The sequence below is a fragment of the Micropterus salmoides genome, unplaced genomic scaffold, assembly GCF_014851395.1.
Source record: "Micropterus salmoides isolate LMB-PRFRI ecotype aquatic unplaced genomic scaffold, ASM1485139v1 Ms_hic_scaffold_9, whole genome shotgun sequence".
Classification (NCBI taxonomy): Eukaryota; Metazoa; Chordata; class Actinopteri; order Centrarchiformes; family Centrarchidae; genus Micropterus; species Micropterus salmoides.
This window is the reverse complement of record NW_024044681.1, coordinates 38,003,661-38,022,096: the sequence shown is the minus strand read 5'-3', so window position 1 is coordinate 38,022,096 and position 18,436 is coordinate 38,003,661. Positions and strand designations below refer to the sequence as shown.

Genomic DNA, 18,436 nt, shown 5'->3' with positions numbered 1-18,436 from the left:
ACACAAGAACTGGAGACCAGTAAGAACAGTGTACTGGCAGAAAGAGAAGAACTGGAACTTTTGAGGAAGGACCTCAACAAGAAAGTAGAAGAGGTGGAATCAGCCACAAACAGCATGAGTGGAGAGCGCGAACAACTCACGAAAATGAAGACTGACCATGACAAAGGGAGAGAAATGCTTTTGAATGAAAAGGACATAATGGACAGAGAAAGGGAAGAGCTGAAAATAAGAGAAGATCAACTGATGAGTAAAATGAAATCCATAGAAACTCTGAGAGCAAAACTTCTACAGCAAAATGTGACGATAAGTGAAGGCGTAAAATACAAGGTGGACAGGTTGAGACAAAACAATGAGGATGTGCTAATGCTGTACACTGTATTGGAACAAAAGCTTGGAGAACTTGATAAACAGAAAGAAAGCGTGGCTGGTGACACTGAGATTTTAGAGAGAGAAAGGGAAAGTCTGCTAAGTATGCTCTCCGACATGGACATCCAGAGAGAACACATGGAAAATATGTGGAAGCAAAAGTTTGAGATGGAAAAACAAAATCTTGGAAAACTTAAGGCACAACTGAAGCGAGACAGAGAGGATCTGAATAGAAGGAATGAGCTGTTGAACAAAGAGAAAGTGGACTGTGACCAGATGCGGTCTGACATCCAGACACAAACTGACTTATTAGAACAAGAGAAACAAGACATAAAAGAGGAAAGAGACAGGTTGGAATTCACAAAGATAGAGCTGCAAAAGAAGAAGGAAAACCTTGAATGTCTGTTTGACGGCATATACAGAGAGAAAGCCAACATTAAAGATCTAGCCCTTCATGTTCAGACAAAAAGGGACGAACTTGAGAAAGTCATTAACATGATTGCCTTCAGACGAAAAGAACAAGAGCTCAGGGGAGACGACATCAAAAGACAAACACAAGAACTGGAGACCAGTAAGAACAGCGCACTGGCAGAAAGACAAGAACTGGAAGTTTTGAAGAAGCATCTCAACAAGAAGGGGGAAGAGCTTGAAGCTGCCATGAATAGCATCAGTGGAGAGAGAGGACAACTCAGTCAGATGAAGATCAGTACTGAGAGGGACAGGGAAATACTTTTGAATGAAAAGGACAGACTAGAAAGAGATCGGTCAGAGCTGAAAATAAGAAAAGAACAACTCTTGAATAAAATGAAATCAATAGAATCTCTGAGGGCAAAACTTCAACACCTGAGTGAAAGGATGAGTGAAGACATGAGAGACAAAATCGCCAGACTGGAGCAAAACAACGACGACATTCTGAAACTATTGACTGTATTGGAGCAAAAGCATTGGGATTTGTGTGAAAAGAAAGAATATATGCCACGTTACGCTAAGGCAATCGAGACTGAAAAGAAAGGTTTGAAGAGTGTTTTGGCCGAAATTGTCATCCAGAGACAAGATATGGAAAATCGAATGAAACAAGAGGCTTTGTTGGGAACGACGGATCTTGAAAAGCTGAAGGCAGAGCTGAAGCAAGACAGAGAGGATCTGAACAGAATGACTGAGCTGTTGAACAAAGAGAAAGTGCACTTGGACCAGATGAGGTCTGACATCCAGAGACAAACTGACGTATTAGAACAAGAGAAACAAGACATAAAAGTGGCAAGAGACAAGTTGGACATCACAAAGACTGAGCTGCAAAAGAAGAAGGAAAATGCAGTCAGTCTGTTTGACGAGATAAACAGAGAGAAAACCCACGTGAAAAATCTGACTCTTCGGGTTCGGAGAGAACGAGATGAACTCGAAAATGTCATGAACATGATTACCTTCAGACAAAAAGAGCAAGAACTCAAGGAAGACGACATCAAAAGACAAACACAAGAACTGGAGACCAGTAAGAACAGTGTACTGGCAGAAAGAGAAGAACTGGAACTTTTGAGGAAGGACCTCAACAAGAAAGTAGAAGAGGTGGAATCAGCCACAAACAGCATGAGTGGAGAGCGCGAACAACTCACGAAAATGAAGACTGACCATGACAAAGGGAGAGAAATGCTTTTGAATGAAAAGGACATAATGGACAGAGAAAGGGAAGAGCTGAAAATAAGAGAAGATCAACTGATGAGTAAAATGAAATCCATAGAAACTCTGAGAGCAAAACTTCTACAGCAAAATGTGACGATAAGTGAAGGCGTAAAATACAAGGTGGACAGGTTGAGACAAAACAATGAGGATGTGCTAATGCTGTACACTGTATTGGAACAAAAGCTTGGAGAACTTGATAAACAGAAAGAAAGCGTGGCTGGTGACACTGAGATTTTAGAGAGAGAAAGGGAAAGTCTGCTAAGTATGCTCTCCGACATGGACATCCAGAGAGAACACATGGAAAATATGTGGAAGCAAAAGTTTGAGATGGAAAAACAAAATCTTGGAAAACTTAAGGCACAACTGAAGCGAGACAGAGAGGATCTGAATAGAAGGAATGAGCTGTTGAACAAAGAGAAAGTGGACTGTGACCAGATGCGGTCTGACATCCAGACACAAACTGACTTATTAGAACAAGAGAAACAAGACATAAAAGAGGAAAGAGACAGGTTGGAATTCACAAAGATAGAGCTGCAAAAGAAGAAGGAAAACCTTGAATGTCTGTTTGACGGCATATACAGAGAGAAAGCCAACATTAAAGATCTAGCCCTTCATGTTCAGACAAAAAGGGACGAACTTGAGAAAGTCATTAACATGATTGCCTTCAGACGAAAAGAACAAGAGCTCAGGGAGACGACATCAAAAGACAAACACAAGAACTGGAGACCAGTAAGAACAGCGCACTGGCAGAAAGACAAGAACTGGAAGTTTTGAAGAAGCATCTCAACAAGAAGGGGAAGAGCTTGAAGCTGCCATGAATAGCATCAGTGGAGAGAGAGGACAACTCAGTCAGATGAAGATCAGTACTGAGAGGGACAGGGAAATACTTTTGAATGAAAAGGACAGACTAGAAAGAGATCGGTCAGAGCTGAAAATAAGAAAAGAACAACTCTTGAATAAAATGAAATCAATAGAATCTCTGAGGGCAAAACTTCAACACCTGAGTGAAAGGATGAGTGAAGACATGAGAGACAAAATCGCCAGACTGGAGCAAAACAACGACGACATTCTGAAACTATTGACTGTATTGGAGCAAAAGCATTGGGATTTGTGTGAAAAGAAAGAATATATGCCACGTTACGCTAAGGCAATCGAGACTGAAAAGAAGGTTTGAAGAGTGTTTTGGCCGAAATTGTCATCCAGAGACAAGATATGGAAAATCGAATGAAGCAAAAGTTTGAGATGGAAAAACAAAATCTTGGAAAACTTAAGGCACAACTGAAGCGAGACAGAGAGGATCTGAATAGAAGGAATGAGCTGTTGAACAAAGAGAAAGTGGACTGTGACCAGATGCGGTCTGACATCCAGACACAAACTGACTTATTAGAACAAGAGAAACAAGACATAAAAGAGGAAAGAGACAGGTTGGAATTCACAAAGATAGAGCTGCAAAAGAAGAAGGAAAACCTTGAATGTCTGTTTGACGGCATATACAGAGAGAAAGCCAACATTAAAGATCTAGCCCTTCATGTTCAGACAAAAAGGGACGAACTTGAGAAAGTCATTAACATGATTGCCTTCAGACGAAAAGAACAAGAGCTCAGGGGAGACGACATCAAAAGACAAACACAAGAACTGGAGACCAGTAAGAACAGCGCACTGGCAGAAAGACAAGAACTGGAAGTTTTGAAGAAGCATCTCAACAAGAAGGGGGAAGAGCTTGAAGCTGCCATGAATAGCATCAGTGGAGAGAGAGGACAACTCAGTCAGATGAAGATCAGTACTGAGAGGGACAGGGAAATACTTTTGAATGAAAAGGACAGACTAGAAAGAGATCGGTCAGAGCTGAAAATAAGAAAAGAACAACTCTTGAATAAAATGAAATCAATAGAATCTCTGAGGGCAAAACTTCAACACCTGAGTGAAAGGATGAGTGAAGACATGAGAGACAAAATCGCCAGACTGGAGCAAAACAACGACGACATTCTGAAACTATTGACTGTATTGGAGCAAAAGCATTGGGATTTGTGTGAAAAGAAAGAATATATGCCACGTTACGCTAAGGCAATCGAGACTGAAAAGAAAGGTTTGAAGAGTGTTTTGGCCGAAATTGTCATCCAGAGACAAGATATGGAAAATCGAATGAAACAAGAGGCTTTGTTGGGAACGACGGATCTTGAAAAGCTGAAGGCAGAGCTGAAGCAAGACAGAGAGGATCTGAACAGAATGACTGAGCTGTTGAACAAAGAGAAAGTGCACTTGGACCAGATGAGGTCTGACATCCAGAGACAAACTGACGTATTAGAACAAGAGAAACAAGACATAAAAGTGGCAAGAGACAAGTTGGACATCACAAAGACTGAGCTGCAAAAGAAGAAGGAAAATGCAGTCAGTCTGTTTGACGAGATAAACAGAGAGAAAACCCACGTGAAAAATCTGACTCTTCGGGTTCGGAGAGAACGAGATGAACTCGAAAATGTCATGAACATGATTACCTTCAGACAAAAAGAGCAAGAACTCAAGGAAGACGACATCAAAAGACAAACACAAGAACTGGAGACCAGTAAGAACAGTGTACTGGCAGAAAGAGAAGAACTGGAACTTTTGAGGAAGGACCTCAACAAGAAAGTAGAAGAGGTGGAATCAGCCACAAACAGCATGAGTGGAGAGCGCGAACAACTCACGAAAATGAAGACTGACCATGACAAAGGGAGAGAAATGCTTTTGAATGAAAAGGACATAATGGACAGAGAAAGGGAAGAGCTGAAAATAAGAGAAGATCAACTGATGAGTAAAATGAAATCCATAGAAACTCTGAGAGCAAAACTTCTACAGCAAAATGTGACGATAAGTGAAGGCGTAAAATACAAGGTGGACAGGTTGAGACAAAACAATGAGGATGTGCTAATGCTGTACACTGTATTGGAACAAAAGCTTGGAGAACTTGATAAACAGAAAGAAAGCGTGGCTGGTGACACTGAGATTTTAGAGAGAGAAAGGGAAAGTCTGCTAAGTATGCTCTCCGACATGGACATCCAGAGAGAACACATGGAAAATATGTGGAAGCAAAAGTTTGAGATGGAAAAACAAAATCTTGGAAAACTTAAGGCACAACTGAAGCGAGACAGAGAGGATCTGAATAGAAGGAATGAGCTGTTGAACAAAGAGAAAGTGGACTGTGACCAGATGCGGTCTGACATCCAGACACAAACTGACTTATTAGAACAAGAGAAACAAGACATAAAAGAGGAAAGAGACAGGTTGGAATTCACAAAGATAGAGCTGCAAAAGAAGAAGGAAAACCTTGAATGTCTGTTTGACGGCATATACAGAGAGAAAGCCAACATTAAAGATCTAGCCCTTCATGTTCAGACAAAAAGGGACGAACTTGAGAAAGTCATTAACATGATTGCCTTCAGACGAAAAGAACAAGAGCTCAGGGGAGACGACATCAAAAGACAAACACAAGAACTGGAGACCAGTAAGAACAGCGCACTGGCAGAAAGACAAGAACTGGAAGTTTTGAAGAAGCATCTCAACAAGAAGGGGGAAGAGCTTGAAGCTGCCATGAATAGCATCAGTGGAGAGAGAGGACAACTCAGTCAGATGAAGATCAGTACTGAGAGGGACAGGGAAATACTTTTGAATGAAAAGGACAGACTAGAAAGAGATCGGTCAGAGCTGAAAATAAGAAAAGAACAACTCTTGAATAAAATGAAATCAATAGAATCTCTGAGGGCAAAACTTCAACACCTGAGTGAAAGGATGAGTGAAGACATGAGAGACAAAATCGCCAGACTGGAGCAAAACAACGACGACATTCTGAAACTATTGACTGTATTGGAGCAAAAGCATTGGGATTTGTGTGAAAAGAAAGAATATATGCCACGTTACGCTAAGGCAATCGAGACTGAAAAGAAAGGTTTGAAGAGTGTTTTGGCCGAAATTGTCATCCAGAGACAAGATATGGAAAATCGAATGAAACAAGAGGCTTTGTTGGGAACGACGGATCTTGAAAAGCTGAAGGCAGAGCTGAAGCAAGACAGAGAGGATCTGAACAGAATGACTGAGCTGTTGAACAAAGAGAAAGTGCACTTGGACCAGATGAGGTCTGACATCCAGAGACAAACTGACGTATTAGAACAAGAGAAACAAGACATAAAAGTGGCAAGAGACAAGTTGGACATCACAAAGACTGAGCTGCAAAAGAAGAAGGAAAATGCAGTCAGTCTGTTTGACGAGATAAACAGAGAGAAAACCCACGTGAAAAATCTGACTCTTCGGGTTCGGAGAGAACGAGATGAACTCGAAAATGTCATGAACATGATTACCTTCAGACAAAAAGAGCAAGAACTCAAGGAAGACGACATCAAAAGACAAACACAAGAACTGGAGACCAGTAAGAACAGTGTACTGGCAGAAAGAGAAGAACTGGAACTTTTGAGGAAGGACCTCAACAAGAAAGTAGAAGAGGTGGAATCAGCCACAAACAGCATGAGTGGAGAGCGCGAACAACTCACGAAAATGAAGACTGACCATGACAAAGGGAGAGAAATGCTTTTGAATGAAAAGGACATAATGGACAGAGAAAGGGAAGAGCTGAAAATAAGAGAAGATCAACTGATGAGTAAAATGAAATCCATAGAAACTCTGAGAGCAAAACTTCTACAGCAAAATGTGACGATAAGTGAAGGCGTAAAATACAAGGTGGACAGGTTGAGACAAAACAATGAGGATGTGCTAATGCTGTACACTGTATTGGAACAAAAGCTTGGAGAACTTGATAAACAGAAAGAAAGCGTGGCTGGTGACACTGAGATTTTAGAGAGAGAAAGGGAAAGTCTGCTAAGTATGCTCTCCGACATGGACATCCAGAGAGAACACATGGAAAATATGTGGAAGCAAAAGTTTGAGATGGAAAAACAAAATCTTGGAAAACTTAAGGCACAACTGAAGCGAGACAGAGAGGATCTGAATAGAAGGAATGAGCTGTTGAACAAAGAGAAAGTGGACTGTGACCAGATGCGGTCTGACATCCAGACACAAACTGACTTATTAGAACAAGAGAAACAAGACATAAAAGAGGAAAGAGACAGGTTGGAATTCACAAAGATAGAGCTGCAAAAGAAGAAGGAAAACCTTGAATGTCTGTTTGACGGCATATACAGAGAGAAAGCCAACATTAAAGATCTAGCCCTTCATGTTCAGACAAAAAGGGACGAACTTGAGAAAGTCATTAACATGATTGCCTTCAGACGAAAAGAACAAGAGCTCAGGGGAGACGACATCAAAAGACAAACACAAGAACTGGAGACCAGTAAGAACAGCGCACTGGCAGAAAGACAAGAACTGGAAGTTTTGAAGAAGCATCTCAACAAGAAGGGGGAAGAGCTTGAAGCTGCCATGAATAGCATCAGTGGAGAGAGAGGACAACTCAGTCAGATGAAGATCAGTACTGAGAGGGACAGGGAAATACTTTTGAATGAAAAGGACAGACTAGAAAGAGATCGGTCAGAGCTGAAAATAAGAAAAGAACAACTCTTGAATAAAATGAAATCAATAGAATCTCTGAGGGCAAAACTTCAACACCTGAGTGAAAGGATGAGTGAAGACATGAGAGACAAAATCGCCAGACTGGAGCAAAACAACGACGACATTCTGAAACTATTGACTGTATTGGAGCAAAAGCATTGGGATTTGTGTGAAAAGAAAGAATATATGCCACGTTACGCTAAGGCAATCGAGACTGAAAAGAAAGGTTTGAAGAGTGTTTTGGCCGAAATTGTCATCCAGAGACAAGATATGGAAAATCGAATGAAACAAGAGGCTTTGTTGGGAACGACGGATCTTGAAAAGCTGAAGGCAGAGCTGAAGCAAGACAGAGAGGATCTGAACAGAATGACTGAGCTGTTGAACAAAGAGAAAGTGCACTTGGACCAGATGAGGTCTGACATCCAGAGACAAACTGACGTATTAGAACAAGAGAAACAAGACATAAAAGTGGCAAGAGACAAGTTGGACATCACAAAGACTGAGCTGCAAAAGAAGAAGGAAAATGCAGTCAGTCTGTTTGACGAGATAAACAGAGAGAAAACCCACGTGAAAAATCTGACTCTTCGGGTTCGGAGAGAACGAGATGAACTCGAAAATGTCATGAACATGATTACCTTCAGACAAAAAGAGCAAGAACTCAAGGAAGACGACATCAAAAGACAAACACAAGAACTGGAGACCAGTAAGAACAGTGTACTGGCAGAAAGAGAAGAACTGGAACTTTTGAGGAAGGACCTCAACAAGAAAGTAGAAGAGGTGGAATCAGCCACAAACAGCATGAGTGGAGAGCGCGAACAACTCACGAAAATGAAGACTGACCATGACAAAGGGAGAGAAATGCTTTTGAATGAAAAGGACATAATGGACAGAGAAAGGGAAGAGCTGAAAATAAGAGAAGATCAACTGATGAGTAAAATGAAATCCATAGAAACTCTGAGAGCAAAACTTCTACAGCAAAATGTGACGATAAGTGAAGGCGTAAAATACAAGGTGGACAGGTTGAGACAAAACAATGAGGATGTGCTAATGCTGTACACTGTATTGGAACAAAAGCTTGGAGAACTTGATAAACAGAAAGAAAGCGTGGCTGGTGACACTGAGATTTTAGAGAGAGAAAGGGAAAGTCTGCTAAGTATGCTCTCCGACATGGACATCCAGAGAGAACACATGGAAAATATGTGGAAGCAAAAGTTTGAGATGGAAAAACAAAATCTTGGAAAACTTAAGGCACAACTGAAGCGAGACAGAGAGGATCTGAATAGAAGGAATGAGCTGTTGAACAAAGAGAAAGTGGACTGTGACCAGATGCGGTCTGACATCCAGACACAAACTGACTTATTAGAACAAGAGAAACAAGACATAAAAGAGGAAAGAGACAGGTTGGAATTCACAAAGATAGAGCTGCAAAAGAAGAAGGAAAACCTTGAATGTCTGTTTGACGGCATATACAGAGAGAAAGCCAACATTAAAGATCTAGCCCTTCATGTTCAGACAAAAAGGGACGAACTTGAGAAAGTCATTAACATGATTGCCTTCAGACGAAAAGAACAAGAGCTCAGGGGAGACGACATCAAAAGACAAACACAAGAACTGGAGACCAGTAAGAACAGCGCACTGGCAGAAAGACAAGAACTGGAAGTTTTGAAGAAGCATCTCAACAAGAAGGGGGAAGAGCTTGAAGCTGCCATGAATAGCATCAGTGGAGAGAGAGGACAACTCAGTCAGATGAAGATCAGTACTGAGAGGGACAGGGAAATACTTTTGAATGAAAAGGACAGACTAGAAAGAGATCGGTCAGAGCTGAAAATAAGAAAAGAACAACTCTTGAATAAAATGAAATCAATAGAATCTCTGAGGGCAAAACTTCAACACCTGAGTGAAAGGATGAGTGAAGACATGAGAGACAAAATCGCCAGACTGGAGCAAAACAACGACGACATTCTGAAACTATTGACTGTATTGGAGCAAAAGCATTGGGATTTGTGTGAAAAGAAAGAATATATGCCACGTTACGCTAAGGCAATCGAGACTGAAAAGAAAGGTTTGAAGAGTGTTTTGGCCGAAATTGTCATCCAGAGACAAGATATGGAAAATCGAATGAAACAAGAGGCTTTGTTGGGAACGACGGATCTTGAAAAGCTGAAGGCAGAGCTGAAGCAAGACAGAGAGGATCTGAACAGAATGACTGAGCTGTTGAACAAAGAGAAAGTGCACTTGGACCAGATGAGGTCTGACATCCAGAGACAAACTGACGTATTAGAACAAGAGAAACAAGACATAAAAGTGGCAAGAGACAAGTTGGACATCACAAAGACTGAGCTGCAAAAGAAGAAGGAAAATGCAGTCAGTCTGTTTGACGAGATAAACAGAGAGAAAACCCACGTGAAAAATCTGACTCTTCGGGTTCGGAGAGAACGAGATGAACTCGAAAATGTCATGAACATGATTACCTTCAGACAAAAAGAGCAAGAACTCAAGGAAGACGACATCAAAAGACAAACACAAGAACTGGAGACCAGTAAGAACAGTGTACTGGCAGAAAGAGAAGAACTGGAACTTTTGAGGAAGGACCTCAACAAGAAAGTAGAAGAGGTGGAATCAGCCACAAACAGCATGAGTGGAGAGCGCGAACAACTCACGAAAATGAAGACTGACCATGACAAAGGGAGAGAAATGCTTTTGAATGAAAAGGACATAATGGACAGAGAAAGGGAAGAGCTGAAAATAAGAGAAGATCAACTGATGAGTAAAATGAAATCCATAGAAACTCTGAGAGCAAAACTTCTACAGCAAAATGTGACGATAAGTGAAGGCGTAAAATACAAGGTGGACAGGTTGAGACAAAACAATGAGGATGTGCTAATGCTGTACACTGTATTGGAACAAAAGCTTGGAGAACTTGATAAACAGAAAGAAAGCGTGGCTGGTGACACTGAGATTTTAGAGAGAGAAAGGGAAAGTCTGCTAAGTATGCTCTCCGACATGGACATCCAGAGAGAACACATGGAAAATATGTGGAAGCAAAAGTTTGAGATGGAAAAACAAAATCTTGGAAAACTTAAGGCACAACTGAAGCGAGACAGAGAGGATCTGAATAGAAGGAATGAGCTGTTGAACAAAGAGAAAGTGGACTGTGACCAGATGCGGTCTGACATCCAGACACAAACTGACTTATTAGAACAAGAGAAACAAGACATAAAAGAGGAAAGAGACAGGTTGGAATTCACAAAGATAGAGCTGCAAAAGAAGAAGGAAAACCTTGAATGTCTGTTTGACGGCATATACAGAGAGAAAGCCAACATTAAAGATCTAGCCCTTCATGTTCAGACAAAAAGGGACGAACTTGAGAAAGTCATTAACATGATTGCCTTCAGACGAAAAGAACAAGAGCTCAGGGGAGACGACATCAAAAGACAAACACAAGAACTGGAGACCAGTAAGAACAGCGCACTGGCAGAAAGACAAGAACTGGAAGTTTTGAAGAAGCATCTCAACAAGAAGGGGGAAGAGCTTGAAGCTGCCATGAATAGCATCAGTGGAGAGAGAGGACAACTCAGTCAGATGAAGATCAGTACTGAGAGGGACAGGGAAATACTTTTGAATGAAAAGGACAGACTAGAAAGAGATCGGTCAGAGCTGAAAATAAGAAAAGAACAACTCTTGAATAAAATGAAATCAATAGAATCTCTGAGGGCAAAACTTCAACACCTGAGTGAAAGGATGAGTGAAGACATGAGAGACAAAATCGCCAGACTGGAGCAAAACAACGACGACATTCTGAAACTATTGACTGTATTGGAGCAAAAGCATTGGGATTTGTGTGAAAAGAAAGAATATATGCCACGTTACGCTAAGGCAATCGAGACTGAAAAGAAAGGTTTGAAGAGTGTTTTGGCCGAAATTGTCATCCAGAGACAAGATATGGAAAATCGAATGAAACAAGAGGCTTTGTTGGGAACGACGGATCTTGAAAAGCTGAAGGCAGAGCTGAAGCAAGACAGAGAGGATCTGAACAGAATGACTGAGCTGTTGAACAAAGAGAAAGTGCACTTGGACCAGATGAGGTCTGACATCCAGAGACAAACTGACGTATTAGAACAAGAGAAACAAGACATAAAAGTGGCAAGAGACAAGTTGGACATCACAAAGACTGAGCTGCAAAAGAAGAAGGAAAATGCAGTCAGTCTGTTTGACGAGATAAACAGAGAGAAAACCCACGTGAAAAATCTGACTCTTCGGGTTCGGAGAGAACGAGATGAACTCGAAAATGTCATGAACATGATTACCTTCAGACAAAAAGAGCAAGAACTCAAGGAAGACGACATCAAAAGACAAACACAAGAACTGGAGACCAGTAAGAACAGTGTACTGGCAGAAAGAGAAGAACTGGAACTTTTGAGGAAGGACCTCAACAAGAAAGTAGAAGAGGTGGAATCAGCCACAAACAGCATGAGTGGAGAGCGCGAACAACTCACGAAAATGAAGACTGACCATGACAAAGGGAGAGAAATGCTTTTGAATGAAAAGGACATAATGGACAGAGAAAGGGAAGAGCTGAAAATAAGAGAAGATCAACTGATGAGTAAAATGAAATCCATAGAAACTCTGAGAGCAAAACTTCTACAGCAAAATGTGAAGATAAGTGAAGGCGTAAAATACAAGGTGGACAGGTTGAGACAAAACAATGAGGATGTGCTAATGCTGTACACTGTATTGGAACAAAAGCTTGGAGAACTTGATAAACAGAAAGAAAGCGTGGCTGGTGACACTGAGATTTTAGAGAGAGAAAGGGAAAGTCTGCTAAGTATGCTCTCCGACATGGACATCCAGAGAGAACACATGGAAAATATGTGGAAGCAAAAGTTTGAGATGGAAAAACAAAATCTTGGAAAACTTAAGGCACAACTGAAGCGAGACAGAGAGGATCTGAATAGAAGGAATGAGCTGTTGAACAAAGAGAAAGTGGACTGTGACCAGATGCGGTCTGACATCCAGACACAAACTGACTTATTAGAACAAGAGAAACAAGACATAAAAGAGGAAAGAGACAGGTTGGAATTCACAAAGATAGAGCTGCAAAAGAAGAAGGAAAACCTTGAATGTCTGTTTGACGGCATATACAGAGAGAAAGCCAACATTAAAGATCTAGCCCTTCATGTTCAGACAAAAAGGGACGAACTTGAGAAAGTCATTAACATGATTGCCTTCAGACGAAAAGAACAAGAGCTCAGGGGAGACGACATCAAAAGACAAACACAAGAACTGGAGACCAGTAAGAACAGCGCACTGGCAGAAAGACAAGAACTGGAAGTTTTGAAGAAGCATCTCAACAAGAAGGGGGAAGAGCTTGAAGCTGCCATGAATAGCATCAGTGGAGAGAGAGGACAACTCAGTCAGATGAAGATCAGTACTGAGAGGGACAGGGAAATACTTTTGAATGAAAAGGACAGACTTGAAAGAGATCGGTCAGAGCTGAAAATAAGAAAAGAACAACTCTTGAATAAAATGAAATCAATAGAATCTCTGAGGGCAAAACTTCAACACCTGAGTGAAAGGATGAGTGAAGACATGAGAGACAAAATCGCCAGACTGGAGCAAAACAACGACGACATTCTGAAACTATTGACTGTATTGGAGCAAAAGCATTGGGATTTGTGTGAAAAGAAAGAATATATGCCACGTTACGCTAAGGCAATCGAGACTGAAAAGAAAGGTTTGAAGAGTGTTTTGGCCGAAATTGTCATCCAGAGACAAGATATGGAAAATCGAATGAAACAAGAGGCTTTGTTGGGAACGACGGATCTTGAAAAGCTGAAGGCAGAGCTGAAGCAAGACAGAGAGGATCTGAACAGAATGACTGAGCTGTTGAACAAAGAGAAAGTGCACTTGGACCAGATGAGGTCTGACATCCAGAGACAAACTGACGTATTAGAACAAGAGAAACAAGACATAAAAGTGGCAAGAGACAAGTTGGACATCACAAAGACTGAGCTGCAAAAGAAGAAGGAAAATGCAGTCAGTCTGTTTGACGAGATAAACAGAGAGAAAACCCACGTGAAAAATCTGACTCTTCGGGTTCGGAGAGAACGAGATGAACTCGAAAATGTCATGAACATGATTACCTTCAGACAAAAAGAGCAAGAACTCAAGGAAGACGACATCAAAAGACAAACACAAGAACTGGAGACCAGTAAGAACAGTGTACTGGCAGAAAGAGAAGAACTGGAACTTTTGAGGAAGGACCTCAACAAGAAAGTAGAAGAGGTGGAATCAGCCACAAACAGCATGAGTGGAGAGCGCGAACAACTCACGAAAATGAAGACTGACCATGACAAAGGGAGAGAAATGCTTTTGAATGAAAAGGACATAATGGACAGAGAAAGGGAAGAGCTGAAAATAAGAGAAGATCAACTGATGAGTAAAATGAAATCCATAGAAACTCTGAGAGCAAAACTTCTACAGCAAAATGTGAAGATAAGTGAAGGCGTAAAATACAAGGTGGACAGGTTGAGACAAAACAATGAGGATGTGCTAATGCTGTACACTGTATTGGAACAAAAGCTTGGAGAACTTGATAAACAGAAAGAAAGCGTGGCTGGTGACGCTGAGATTTTAGAGAGAGAAAGGGAAAGTCTGCTAAGTATGCTCTCCGACATGGACATCCAGAGAGAACACATGGAAAATATGTGGAAGCAAAAGTTTGAGATGGAAAAACAAAATCTTGGAAAACTTAAGGCACAACTGAAGCGAGACAGAGAGGATCTGAATAGAAGGAATGAGCTGTTGAACAAAGAGAAAGTGGACTGTGACCAGATGCGGTCTGATATCCAGACACAAACTGACTTATTAGAACAAGAGAAACAAGACATAAAAGAGGAAAGAGACAAAAAGAAGACGATGGATGGCAAATTGTCTGAGCTGGAAAGACATGACCTACTCACCCATTTAATGAACTCCATAGGAAGTCAAAGAGCAAAATTGCTGAATCAAACAATACATATTAGAAACAATATGGAGCAATTAGAACAGAAAACTATAGACATAATTCAGTTAAACTCAATCTTGGAACACACGTGTGATGATCTTGAACAACAGATAAATAAGGTCATTGGCTATTATGAGCTCATGCAACGAGAGAAGAAACAGGTGGTTACAGTGAAGTTTGACAAGGTGGTACAAACCGATGGTGTCGCAGAATCGCAGCAGCAGCAAGATATCGTAAAACGGGATTTAAATAAACTTAAAAAGTGTGAATCTGAGAATGACCAGGATGTTCGGGGGTCAGATGTCACAATCCTGACTAAAGAATTTGTGAATCAGTGGAAGTTAGATGAAGATAAACTTGGTCTTTTCAAAAAGGGTAAATACCTGAAGACTGAGAGGAAAGGTTTGCTGATGGTAGTGGAGGGTGAAAAAGTGGAAAATGAACAGAAACAGAAGCTTGGAACACTGTCTGAGTTAAGTGGCAGACCACAAATATTTTACAGGAAAAAAAATGTCAAAAAGAGATTGTTTGCGAAATATATGGAAGGATACTAAAATGGAACGGAAGGAGATTGATCAGACAAAGCGCTGGGGTCATGAGATGACAAACAACCTGGAGAAAAAACTAAAGGTCATCAATAAGTTTCTTAAGAGGACATGGTTACAAAAAGAACAGGAACCATGGGAGAAGGCAAAGCTGGAACAAGGACTAAGTAAGGACACAACATCTCAAAGTGACCATGAGAGAGACCGCACAAGCCTTGATAAAATATACACAGAGCTCCAACAACTTAAGCTTCAGATGCTCAATGAGATTGAGAAACTCCACGTCAAAGAAAAAGTGTCTAGGACAACTAGTGACAAAGCTAATCAAACATTCAAGGGGGATACAATCATAGGGGATACATCAGTGCAGATAACAGAACAAGCTTCTGCCAAAATGTATCAAGGGCAAATGAAGGTAGAAAAAACTGAAGCAGCTCCAGAGACAACCAGCGGTCTCCTCTTTCAGCTCCGGCATTACTGCTCTCGCTGCTGCTGTCCTTGCGGTGCCTGCTGTAAAGTGTGTCCAGAGGAGAAATGAGAGACATGGTATTGTATGCTTCCTGCATATATTTAAAATACAATTTGTCAACTTAAAAGTGGTGTAAGTGATTCTAATCCAATACATTTCTTTTTGTGAAATTCAGGGAATATCCTTCACCAGTGTGCGCTAAAGAAACATCTGGTGTTTGTCCTTAGCCCTGGCTCTGTAAATGGGAATCAAACAAAGTGTCTCGGACCAAGCCACACAACACTACTCCAGCTGTTCCAGCCATGATGTTTGTGTCAGTAACATTAAATTATCATGATCATTCAGCTTACTCGCAAGTTCAATAAGACATGCTGTTGTTGTTATGTTAGCTATAGCAGCAGGAGAGCTGTGAGTATAGTATAGTGATCTGTAAGAATAAAATCAAACTATTCTTTCGACAATTTTTAAACCAACATGACTACTAACAAAAAGCTGTTTTTGGCTTTATATTTGTTTGCATATGTGAAACTCTTTTAATTCTTGGTTTGGAAAATAGCATTTAATAGTGTACCTGAACATGCTTAATTTTCAGTTTTCAATTCCTGATTAAAATCTCAGTCATTCATATTGTAATATTAAATATAATGTATCCACTTCCACTTAATTACATAGATTCTTAAATATTAAAGAAATGACCATGGCAAGTTGAATTCATTTTTAGTTTTTACTGTTGTTATGGTTGTTGTTGCTGGTTTGTTTTTCATTTGTTTACCATGGTCTGTTAAAATTATTTAAGGAAATTAAATAAAGTAGTATTCCCAAAGTATTCCCAAATGTAAAAAAATAAATAAAAACTGAGATATACACTATATGATGAAATATTCAATGCTGAAATATATAAATGGGGGTCCCCTAGAAAAATTTGAGCACTAAACACAATTTCCTGCATTCTGGGGACATTTTCTGTACCAATTTATGGTAGAATTGTCTTTATTTAAATAAAGTGATTTTTTTTTTAGCTTAAACTTTTTTGAACAATGCACATTTGTTTCTTTGATCTTTAAATTGCATTGCATGTTTTCTTATTGTGCAAATAAACCTTTCTCAAAGTAATTTTATTTGTTTTTTTAAACATTTCTTGTTGCAAGCCATTTTTTAGAACATATTTAACAAATGCTTTAAAAAAAGTGATGGAGACATGTCCCCAGTATCCACAGTGTAAATTACACCTATGAAATGAATACAATATTTGTGCACTAAGAACTAAGGGGTGAAATCAAAAATACAAACAAATTGTGTGGTATGAGTTGTTGCAGTTAGTTACACATTGGATAGATAAGGTAATGTAACATAATATGCTATTGAAAACAGATTGTACTATTAGTGTGGCTGAAAGAGGATCTTTGTAGTGACAGAAGATGGAGAATAGACTGGAGAGGGGAGATTATGAACATTAGGAACATTTTGACTACTTTTCAATTGTTTATGGACACGTAGCAGAGACACATGCACACCTCCTGGCACATGTTTTTAAGGTCAAGGATGGTCACGGACAGAGGCCAAAAAAGTGGCCCAGGAGTTTGTCCCTGGTCAGCCCGCTCTCCAGCATTAGTCGGGCCCTCTGAGTCTTTAAAGACCTTTATACCTGCATTCTTGAAAATTTTATGCAAGTTGAGTACATAACTAAATTAACCTTTAAAATACATTTTCAAAACTAGAAACATCCATCTAACACCCCTAAAGTAAAGTAATCATTTCAGCTGATCCCTTGAGTAGATAACTAAATAAGCCATATCATCATCAATCTTACCATAAACTGCTGCTTTGGACTGTGCTGGCTTTGACTCTGTTCTGCTATTCACCTCATCTCTGCTGTCTCAAGTTCACTATGTCAGCGCTAGTATTGGTGCCACTGGCCAGTGGCAGGTAAAGTACTCAAAATCTTTACTCAAGAAAAAGTACAATTACTCCCATAAAAAGGAAAAGAAAAAAAGACAAACCTACTCATGTATAAATATAATAATATATTTTATTTATGCTATTCATCAGGTTTGAAACAGCTGCAACATGGTTATTTCTAGGGAATGCAATTTGCTTTGTTGGTTTAGCTATTTCTGTTTAATAATTATTTTTCTTTTTAAATCTCCATGAATGTGTTGATAAGATCACTTTAAAATATCATGCTTGCTGCCCAGCCAACTATTGTTGCATGTATCTTATTATGGACTTGTGCTACTGCAAACCTCTTGCTTTGCAGTAGCACAAGCAGCCAAAACAATCTGATTATTCCTAAAGAACCTAAATAATCTTCACAACGCAAAGAATTATTGTGGCAGTAACAGGAGAGCAGCTCGTTGTTGAAGGAGGTAAAACTACATACAGAGGAAGCTGTGCGTCATGCGTAAAGCCCAACAAGACTGTTTTATCCACCATATTTTCTCTCTCTGTGCATCTCCAATATGATTGTTTCCTGAATAAATAACAGCTGGTAGCTGCTGAGTGAAAGCCAAGATTATTTTCACCGGCGACATTCTGTTTATCGACACTCATATCCATTAAACAGTAGGCTATTAAAAACAAACAAACAAAAAAAGGCGAATATCCATCAAAAGAAAGCGATGCTCTTTTCAACAACAGGATACTGTTAATTTATCAGAATCATTCTAGTGATCATCAGACTTGGATGTTACACTGTGAAGTTTACGTTTGCTCTGCAGAGACTAAACACGCTTTTAATGCGCCGTTAATAGAAAGTGAAGGTAGGTGCCAGCCGGCTTGTTAAAGAGCGACGCAGACTGCTTTACTGCTCTACTGGCCCACAGAAAATACTGGAGTAAAGAG

The 18,436-nt window shown here is 40.1% G+C and overlaps 1 protein-coding gene across 1 annotated transcript in view; it reads left to right on the top strand.

The window, feature by feature from the left end:
* The window catches only part of LOC119896175, a 28,096-nt gene extending 11,544 nt beyond the window's left edge, over positions 1-16,552 (top strand). Inside the window, exons 3-4 of the mRNA XM_038709662.1 lie at positions 3,286-15,672; positions 15,771-16,552. Coding sequence (XP_038565590.1) covers positions 3,286-15,135 — 11,850 coding nt within the window. The 3' untranslated portion in view covers positions 15,136-15,672; positions 15,771-16,552. The remainder of the gene's footprint in view (positions 1-3,285; positions 15,673-15,770) is intronic.
* The last annotated feature ends 1,884 nt before the right edge of the window (positions 16,553-18,436 follow it).